Source organism: Diadema antillarum, unplaced genomic scaffold (genome assembly GCF_040938485.1).
Source record: "Diadema antillarum isolate AM-2024a unplaced genomic scaffold, OU_Dant_1.0 seq00000028_RagTag, whole genome shotgun sequence".
NCBI classification, from domain to species: domain Eukaryota; kingdom Metazoa; phylum Echinodermata; class Echinoidea; order Diadematoida; family Diadematidae; genus Diadema; species Diadema antillarum.
The window spans coordinates 1,025,599-1,036,081 of NW_027271144.1; the positions used below are offsets into that span (position 1 = coordinate 1,025,599).

General features: G+C 39.4%; 1 protein-coding gene across 1 annotated transcript in view; it reads left to right on the top strand.

Moving 5' to 3' along the window:
* The window catches only part of LOC139725231 (uncharacterized), a 52,656-nt gene extending 50,708 nt beyond the window's left edge, over positions 1 to 1,948 (top strand). Inside the window, exons 18-19 of the mRNA XM_071636321.1 lie at positions 665 to 734; positions 1,384 to 1,948. Of these exons, the coding sequence (XP_071492422.1) occupies positions 665 to 734; positions 1,384 to 1,948 (635 nt within the window). The remainder of the gene's footprint in view (positions 1 to 664; positions 735 to 1,383) is intronic.
* The last annotated feature ends 8,535 nt before the right edge of the window (positions 1,949 to 10,483 follow it).

The following is a 10,483-nucleotide window of genomic DNA, read 5'->3' on the forward strand; positions in this document are numbered from 1 at the left end:
GAATGAAAAATAAGGCTATGAAGTCACATACTAATACTAGCTTCTACTACTGCTTCCAACACGACTTCTACATTTTGTACTACTATTACTACTTGTAATACTTGCAGTAAAAGTGTTAGTACTACTGGTGGTAGTAGTAGTAGTAGTAGTAGTAAAAGTAATAGTAGTAGTAGTAATGGTAGTGGTACAGTGTAATGGCAAAATAATTCTAATACGCATGATAATGATATAAATGATCGTACAATCGTACAATACCCTTTATCAATGATAGCATGTATGATTTTTATAACAATTATAATTAAAATGGGGGATAATAATTGCAAATTGAATGATAATTGTTATTTTTTTTACGGTAGTTGCAGCTTTTGTCATTGTTATTATTATTATCATTATCATAAACACCATAACTATAACTGATACTCTCTTTACCAATATCATTATTTCTGCTGTCATTATCATTATCAGAAATAGTAGTAGTAGTAGTAGTAGTAGTCGTCGTCGTCTTAGTAGTAGTAGTAGCACTAGTAGTAGTAGTTGAGGTAGTAGTAGCAGTATCATTCAAGAAAGCTCGCACGAACCTGGTGAGTTTCAAACGCATGCTCCCCGTGTCAGTTTCTATCGCCTTATCTACTGTGTCATACATTCTTGATTCGATTCCACATAGGTTTGCCCCTTGTCGTGTGCATCATAATTGTAGCTTCGGACCATTCCATGTACTTGGGTGACAACACTTAGTAAGTTTGTAATCCCTTTCAAAACTCAAATCTTTGAAAGCGATATGTATTGCATGATCAATCAACGTCATCGTATACGATAATTTCTTTGCAGTATCATATTATTTTGCTATAAACAACCGTCATTATCTCTTGTTGTGATAAGCGTTGGATGAAACTCATCCGTTTTGAACGTAGGTGCAAACAAAAACTCGGTAATTCTTGCATGCATACGGGTGAGTATATCGAATGAGAATATTTTTTTTTTTCATTTAGAATGCCTAAGTAGGATCTACATCTCGCCATAGATAATATTATTCTTAATAGCTAACTATCAAAGCTGATACAGAAAAACATGTAGCTGTGTTAGCAGTTGAGATAACGCGAAATCCCTAGTTTCATTATATGTACGAAACAAAATTATCAAAGGTATACGCATTATCGCTGTCATGCAACAAAGACGGTCATTTGTGATCGAGTGCCTTTGAAATACCATGATAGTCTAAAAGTTAACATTCATTTAGCAATATCCTTTTTATGGCAGGCCAATTATTGTGCTCATGACAATAATGCATTTATATATTTTTGTATTTGTTTTCTGTGTTTGTACAACGTAATTTATCACGGGGTACATGCATTATCTCAATACGCTGTTTTAATTTCTTTCCAGTTGCTTCGTCAGTCCTGGCCCGGCTCTGTATTTCGGTGTCCTTCTCTTAGTGGCCGTACTCCTCCTCGTAAATTTTGTTATCTTCGCGTTGGTGCTGCAGGAGTTGACTTGTCGCAAGACCGTTGCAGCACACAAGGCCGACCAAGGAGAGACATGGCGACGAATTCAAAACGCCGTGGCCATCTCGGTGCTGCTGGGTTTGACCTGGGTCTTCGGCTTCCTGGCTATAGGGGGCGCTCGAATCGTCTTCAACATTCTCTTCCTCATCTTTAACCCCCTACAGGGCTTCTTCGTTTTCGTCATGTTCTGCCTTCGGCAGCAGGAGATCCGCGACCAGTGGCGGCGCTGGCTCCACTGCCAGTTCGGAGAGGAGAGGCCGGGACAATTCCGTGGAGATAAAGTCAAGGCCAAGCCGACGCCGGGATCGGGATCGGGATCCGGCGCAGCTTTCGGCACGCGTATGAGGTCAGAGAAGTCAACCAACGGGAGTTCTTTGGATCCCGAGAGCATCCAGCTAACGAGTGGCGAGACCCTCAGTACCAACGCCCGGAGTGTCAGTGCGTGATTGGTCTCTTTTATGCTTTCTCAGAGGATGCGAGCGGGTGTTAACCCCAAGTGGCTATAGCGAGATGTTTTAATGGTGTGACATATCATAGACATTCAGATCACATACGACAGAAAGTTGCTCGTCTAAAGCTGCTCTCAGCAGCGTTATTTAATCCTTAATGCAGGACTTGACATAAACATTTTCCTCTGATGGCTCGTTTGATCTACTAAAGGCATTACATCTGAAATAATGTTGCCTCCCCCCTTTAAATATAGGTCTTCCCGGCCAATTTCGCACTTTTGTCAGTCCATTTGACAAAAGGTTCATTCAATTTAGCGAAAATCCTCGTCACTGCACCTTCTGTCATTCAAAATTGAAAGTTGGTCGTTCAATTTAGCATTTCGATCAATGAAATTTGCAAATGTGCCTTTCGAATTCGTAAAAACGACGTTCAAATTGGCACGTGCTCTTCAGTCATTCAAATTTGCCAACACTGGCCGAAAGGGGTATTTAAGTCATTCAATTTAGCGTATGGGCAGTCAAATTCCTAACATGTTCATTCAAATTAACGTCAAGTTATTTCTTTTTTGAAAAGGTGATAACATTAATTAAACTCGTATTTCTGTTTGACTTTTTGTTTCATCCACGCACTGTTAAGCAGTAAAAGTATCATATTTTTGACCATATAACTCGAGTTTGTTGTTCTGCAACGCCCCTTTTCTTTCATACATGTAATTTTAGGCCTACATGTACCAATACTACAGATTAACTTCATCTTCTTACAGTCATGACAGCACAATTTAGATACAGACGTATTTCTCGAGGAGACAGAAAAAGAATTCTTATAGGAACATTTGATGATCATAACCTTGACTTCCTAGAACTGGCCGACTTACTCGGAATAAAGCGCTCAACGGCCATCTTCGGACTGGAAGAATCACTAAGGACATTGAAGAAAAAAAAATAAAAAAAAATGTACGAAAATATGAAATGTAATGACGCTTGCAAAACAATAACTATGTTGACAACAAAAGATAAAGAAAGAACCAAAGCATAAACATGCGTGCTAAATTGACTGCAAAAGATATTAAATTGGATGCCCCAAAATGAATTTGAATGAACGAGTGCAGCATGTCCGTGATCACGTGACTATATCATTCTAAATTGAATGAACGAATAACGAAATGGTGCTTGTTTTACGGATTTCAATTGAAAAAGTGTTAATTAGAATGAGGCTAAAAGTAATTTGAATGTTCCAAAATGAATTTGAATGAAGAGATCATAAAATTGAACTACTGAACATGTCCTCTACGCTGAATTTTGCTAAATTGAATGCAGCAATTAATAATTGGACTGATAAAAGTGCGAAATTGGCCGGGGAAAACTTATAAAAGAAATGTCGTGATCCGGAATAAACCGAAACAAAACAATCCATTTTAATTGTGATATGCCAGATTTAGCCACCAAGACGTGTGTGTGTGTGTGTGTGTGTGTGTGTGTGTGTGGGTGTGTGGGTGTTTGTGTTTTATTGGTGGACCGACATAATTAATTGTTTAGGGTCCCTGGGCCACCGGGCAACTACGTATGTCGAGCCCTGCTCTGTATCGCAGAAGGCAAATCAACATGTCCCCTTTTTCAAACTCCAGTAAATCATATTTTGAGAATGGTGATAACTGATAATAACAAGTCAGATGATCGCAGGAGCGTCGATCCTAGGGACGGTCAGTCCCCCATCCCCATAAAAATGTAATGATAATATTGAGAGGACGCATGATAATCTTACACCAACCAACAATGATTCTCCAGATATTGAATTTTTTGTTTTTCTTAAATGGAAAAACTGTCCACGTATTTCGCTCATAGTGTGCACCAGATTGCTTGATTTCAATTCTGAGAAAACGTTAAATCTTCCTCGCACCCGTTTGTAGTCCCTTTTAATACACTTAGCACAGGTTTGAGATTGACAGTGTTTTTCCGAATATCTCATCAAAACCATGCACCAGATCTGTCACTTTAGTTAAAAAATGCAAAAGTTCCCTTGGTTTGGAGGGATTATTACCTTTCAATTAACCATATCCCCGCTTGTTTACCGCCATAGATTGGTGCACTTTAGGGATTGACATTTTCCCCAAATTTCGTCAAAAATATGTCAACGAGGTAACCCATCTTGTAGGAGAGGGATGCCTCCGCCAACCTCCTACGCCCGCTTGGTGTCCCTCCATAGGTGACAGATTTACTACACTGCTTTGATACAAATTACCTGATATAGCCCACCAAAATGTGCTCCAGACCGTTTAATTTCAATTATAATATTGCAAAATCTCCCTCGAATGGGAGGGGATACCCTCTCCCTCCCTCTTCTCTGTCCCCCTCCATATCCGGTACACTTCAGGATTTATAGTTTTCTTAATACATAACACTTTCCACAAAAAACTGTGCATCAGATCGTTCTATTACAATTCTAAAAATAAAACAGAGCTCCGCCGTGCTGGAGACGGTTACCCCTTTCCACACCTTCCATACACTTAGTACGCAGTAATGACATGCGGACTAGAGCTGAAATACCACGGTTTAGCCATTCTAATTTCACAAAAATATTTAGTTTTCATATATATATATATATATTTTTTTTTTTTGGATTTCCAAAGAATCGCCAAAAGTGAACCAGAGGCATCGCATCTGAAAACGAAAAATCTCCCTCGCGTGGGAGGGGCTATCCCCCTTCTACACCCTCCCCCTGTTCGGTCTCTCCGCTCTCTCTCACATACCGAGTTTTGCCCCCCCCCCCCCCCCCCCCCCCCGTGAAAACGGATAGACGCCCCTGTGGATGTTGGAAGATCCTCATGCGCGGTCCCGCAAGGATCGGTTTGGGTCCGGTTTCTTTTAGTCTTTACGTTTCAAGATTTCAACAGTGGTGTTCATGTGCACCAATTCAAGAACTAGGCCCTGTCAAAATTTCTTATAGCCACCCCATAACAGAAATATCGACAAATTTGTACAGTTCAATACCTTTCCAGCTGGAGGCTGCAGAGTTATACGCAGTATTGAAGTTACCTAGATTAGCATAATATGAAATATGCTGACACAATATGATTTCAAAAGCCTTTCTTAAAAAAAGTATCTCATCTATCAATTTTGTTTTTGATGGATCAGAGTTTAAATGTATATCATTTTTTTCACTGTTTTCACTTAATCTTTGTGTGGTCTTCTCCCTCTTAAATGTATTATCTTGATATCTTTACATTTCCCTCCTTAAATAGGCATAGGGACGTCAATTATAATATTGTTGTGACTTGCGCAACATGAAAAACGGTGTATCATTACTGTTATACACACAGTCACCCGTTGGTCTTGCTGCAATCCTATAATGAGTAAAGTCTGATGCACTCGCATTTCTATTCGTTAGGTTGAAGTGAATAAATGTGAGTATAAAAGATGATGATTATTTGGATCTATCGATGTAAATAATGATACCGTTACAGAGAGTCGTCGAGCAAAAGAACATAGAAAGGGAGGGGAGGCTGGGAGAATGGGAGTGAGTGAAGGAGATTTATTCCTCCTGAGTACGCAGAAGTAACAGCAAACCTTTTGTCTCATTTTATGAATTACAATCGTTTCGAAGTACATTCTTATATGACTTAAATTGTGTGTGTGTGTGTTTGTGTGTGTGTGTGTGTGTGTGTGTGTAAATTCGTACAAGAAACAATGGCTGAGGGCAGTTCGGTATACTTTGCCATTAATTTCGCCAAAGTTTTTTTTTTTTTTCATTTTCGTGGGTTAAGTAAACGTAGAAACGAGTCTTTTTCTGTTCTGAAATTCATTGTTATTTGTATATGTTAGTCATTGAAACAATTGTGACGGCGTATGTAAGTACGCCTACATGCATTTAGGAAATTATTTACATAAGTATAATGTTTTTTTGATACTTCAACGAAATCATTTATAAGAATACGTTCTACTGTACAATCGATAGTACCTACCTTTTCTTTCAGTATGCACTTAATTGCATAAGTTTCACGACTTACAACGTGTACTTTTATCAGGAATATAGTACTCCACCAATATCAATCGACTGTTGATGATGCCTTTCTAAGTTTACGAGAGGTTGAACAACTTATCTCTGCATGGTAACTTGTAGTTGAGTTCGCCTAAGTTTCTTGAAAATTTTGTGATAGATTGTAGAGCAGATCCATTCTTCCAATGTACTTGAAAAATACATGAAATAATAACATTGATTCAAAATTAAAGTTGCCTTTGAAATTTTGAATCTCCCTGTTCTGTTTTCGTACTACTTATTTATTTGCGTGTGTGAATAGTAATTCTGTCTTGTCATCGACATATCCATAAATTAATTTATAACAAAATACGAATAAAATTTAACATTTTTAGTATTTCATACAAAAGGTCCTATCCCAGTGAAACAAAACAACATCGAATTCAAAGCAGATAAAAATCGACAAAAACAGCTAAATAAATGATTTATGATAAAATTAATGAAACAGTCAGTGTTTATTTACTTATGTTTTTGTGTTATTTGAAAAGGGTGACTTCATTCGTGTCACCAATTATACGCGTAGCACCATTTTGATTTGATTTGATTCTGTTTCATTGTTCCACATCTCAAACACAAATACCATGATATACAATCGATAGAACACAAATCTAGACATAACGTCGTTATTGGAAAGAGAAGACAAGAGAAGACAATTTTACAAACATGAAATGCGGGGGACCTGAAAGGCAAAACTTGTATTTTGATAGGTACATTGGCAATAACATGAATATGAAACATACAGAACAGCTCTTTCCGTGTTCGATCTACACTGTATCTTTTGGGATGATAAAACTATGTGTTTTGGGGGACCGGATTCTGTAAGAGCGGGTTTGCTTTGACTTGAGAAAAAGTTCTGGTATGTATCACGACGCATTATGGAGCCTGATCATTTAGACCTCTATAGACTTATTCATTTCGGAGTTATTCAGTTCAATTCATTTATTTTCATTCTTCTTTTTCAACTGTGATAATACTTCGCTTGGGAAGGCACGGGTATCTACTCCCAACACAGTCCTTGCTATTCTTTTGCACAGTTTCTCTGCATGTCTGCCTTGTTACAACATGCATGGCCAGGCCATTATAGAGACAGACAACACTAAGGTATTTGCAAGAAGTTTGACATTATGTATAGGAGGGATTCTTTCAGACGAATCAAGACGGCTAGTCTTTGTGATATTTACTACCAATGTAGTCTACATGCTCTTTCCAATTAAACATAGGATCGATATGTGTGCCTAGATACTGATTTGTTAAATGTTTGTCAACTCTCAAAAACAGAGACTTGTCCATACATGCTAAGTTTTTAGCAGTAATGTCATGAATTGTGTGTTGGTGGTATTTAACTCAAAACATAACTTCTCATTCAGTTGTTTATATGCTTCAAATCAGCATTCAATTTCATTAACATATAAGTAGCACTATAAACTCGTCATCTGCGCATACATTACCTTTTTACTTCTGTAGTAATAACATTTTTGGGAAGTCATTCACCATTATCGTGAATAAACGTGATCCGGGGGTTGATCTCTGTGCCACGTCAGTCCGAACCTGACCCCACGACTACTTTTTTTTTTTTTCCCTTTGTCATTGTCCTGTGTAGCCTACTTCGATTTACATTATTGTACAATAATATTAGAATCATTGATGCAATTGTCTTCACAGCGTTATTGACTCTGTACCACGGACATGGTCTGTAAATGAGTTGCCATGTCTTGAACCAGATCCTACGGTTACCTTTAATACGGTTCACCAGATCTCTCGGGGGAAAAAAAAGGGGGGGGGGGATCATAGGTGTACCCAGGATTTTTTAGAGGGGGGTGTTCAGTGGCGTACCGTGGGTCAAGACATTGGGGGGGGGGGCGCACCTCATGGAAGCAACATCAGAATTGCATAACTGTACAATTAAATGCGAGCGAGCTTGAAAATGTTGACATTTTACAGTCCCCAAACTGCCGTTTGTAGCTATATATGATAATATATGTATATATATATATATATATATATATATATACAGTGTATATATATATTTGCTTTGGAAATTAAGGGGGTTGCACCGGGTGCAACTGCTGGCAGTTGGTGGCAGTAACATCAGGAGAATGGCATTAACGATTAAATGCGAGCGAGCGAAGCGAGCGAGCTTGAAAATTTTGACATGCCGTTTGACTGCCGTTTGTAGCTATATTTTTTCGCTTTAGAAATTAAGGGGAGGGGGCGCACCGGGCGCAACTACTGGTAATTACTGACAGCAACATCAGGAGAATTGCATAACGATTAAATGCGAGCGAGCGAAGCGAGCGAGCTTGAAAATTTTAACATTTTACAGTCCCAAAACTGCCGTTTGTAGCTATATTTTTTCGCTTTGGAAATTAAGGGGAGGGGGCGCACCGGGCGTAACTGCTGGCAATTACTGACAGCAACATCAGGAGAATTGCATAATGATTAAATGCGAGCGAGCGAAGCGAGCGAGCTTGAAAATTTTGACATTTTACAGTCCCAAAACTGCCGTTTGTCGCCATATTTTTTCGCTTTAGAAATTAAGGGGAGGGGGCGCACCGGGCGCAACTGCTGGCAATTACTGACAGCAACATCAGGAGAATTGCATAACGATTAAATGCGAGCGAGCTTGAAAATTTTGACATTTTACAGTCCCCAAACTGCCGTTTGTAGCTATATTTTTTCGCTTTGGAAATTAAGGGGAGGGGGCGCACCGGGCGCAACTGCTGGCAATTACTGACAGCAACATCAGGAGAATTGCATAACGATTCAATGCGAGCGAGCGAAGCGAGCGAGCTTGAAAATTTTGACATTTTACAGTCCCGAAACTGCCGTTTGTAGCTATATTTTTTCGCTTTGGAAATTAAGGGGAGGGGGCGCACCGGGCGCAACTACTGGTAATTACTGACAGCAACATCAGGAGAATTGCATAACGATTAAATGCGAGCGAGCGAAGCGAGCGAGCTTGAAAATTTTAACATTTTACAGTCCCAAAACTGCCGTTTTTAGCTATATTTTTTCGCTTTGGAAATTAAGGGGAGGGGGCGCACCGGGCGTAACTGCTGGCAATTACTGACAGCAACATCAGGAGAATTGCATAATGATTAAATGCGAGCGAGCGAAGCGAGCGAGCTTGAAAATTTTGACATTTTACATTTTGACATTCTCCTTCCCCCCGTCCGGGCGAGGTTTTTTTTTCTCGTTTTTTTTTTTTTTTTCAGCTTCGCGCGCGGTGCAGTAACGTAGTATTAACACGTACTGTACACGAGTCCTTTAGTGCGTATGATATTATGTAACTCCATAATGTATCATCATCCACACAAATATTAAAACAAGGAAGAGAGAGAGAGAGAGAGAGAAAATGAACGCAAAAGAAAGGAAAGGCGGAATTCAAAACGGAAATAAAAGCGGTAAAGACAGCTTTTGTTTCATTTGTCAACATCTAAACATTGCTGAAGAGGGGTGTTGAATAGCTCAAACACCTCTCTTTTGCCCAAGGGAGGTGTTTGAACACCTCAAACACCCCCTTTTGGCAAAGGGGGGTGTTTGAACACCCAAAACACCCCCCCCCCCCCCCCCTCGGTACGCCCTTGGGGGGGGGGGGGATAGAGGAGGGTTGTTTGCGCGAAATTCTCGCTGGACACGCTACCATGATTATTTTGCATACTGACATTATGCCTATGCGATGATTCTTTCATCAATGTCATGATGGACAATATATTGTCCAGTTCATGTCTCCAGAATGGCTTCTGATCATTGAAGCGTGTGTGTAATGTCGATCTCAGAAATTTAATGCAGGAAGGCACACAAAAATGTATTGTGTTGGAGGCTTATCTTTCTAATACATGTACTGTACAGAATGAGACATAGTTGAAGAAGGACATGGCAATGAAAATAAGCAGTCGGTTAATGCTGGAATGTTGAGATGGTGTATAGTCGTCGGAGCTCATGTTGAACCCCCGCATCAGTTTGTCAGTCGTCATAATAATACATGCTCTCTTATAGCCCTTCACGTTTGCACATTGGGGATGTGAAATTAAGAGTCTTGATTCGGGTTACTGCAGCAGCCCAACCGATGCATTTTCGTGTCTGATCATTTTATGTATGATAACAGCAAGATTACAAAATTATCACATAACAGAGATTACATAGATATCTAAATATTGAGACAATTAGAACTTACATTCAATCAAAGTACATCGTGATGTCGGCAGATGCAACTGTTAATTTAACTCTGCATGATTTAATGATGTGTATCTAGAGCGCGGCACAATCATCATCACCATTCTGTTAGAACGGAAGTTCGTTACGACGAAGTAAAAATTCAGATCCCATCTAGGGCCTACATTTTCATCGATAGAGAAAAACAGAAGATATGTGCGCTGATATAAAAAGGAATGTGGATCCCTTAGGAAATTAAATTGCTGAACAAATATTCAGTTTATATCATATTCTAAATTGTCACTTCACACTTCGCTCCGCGTTCGCTCCCTGTGTGACTATCC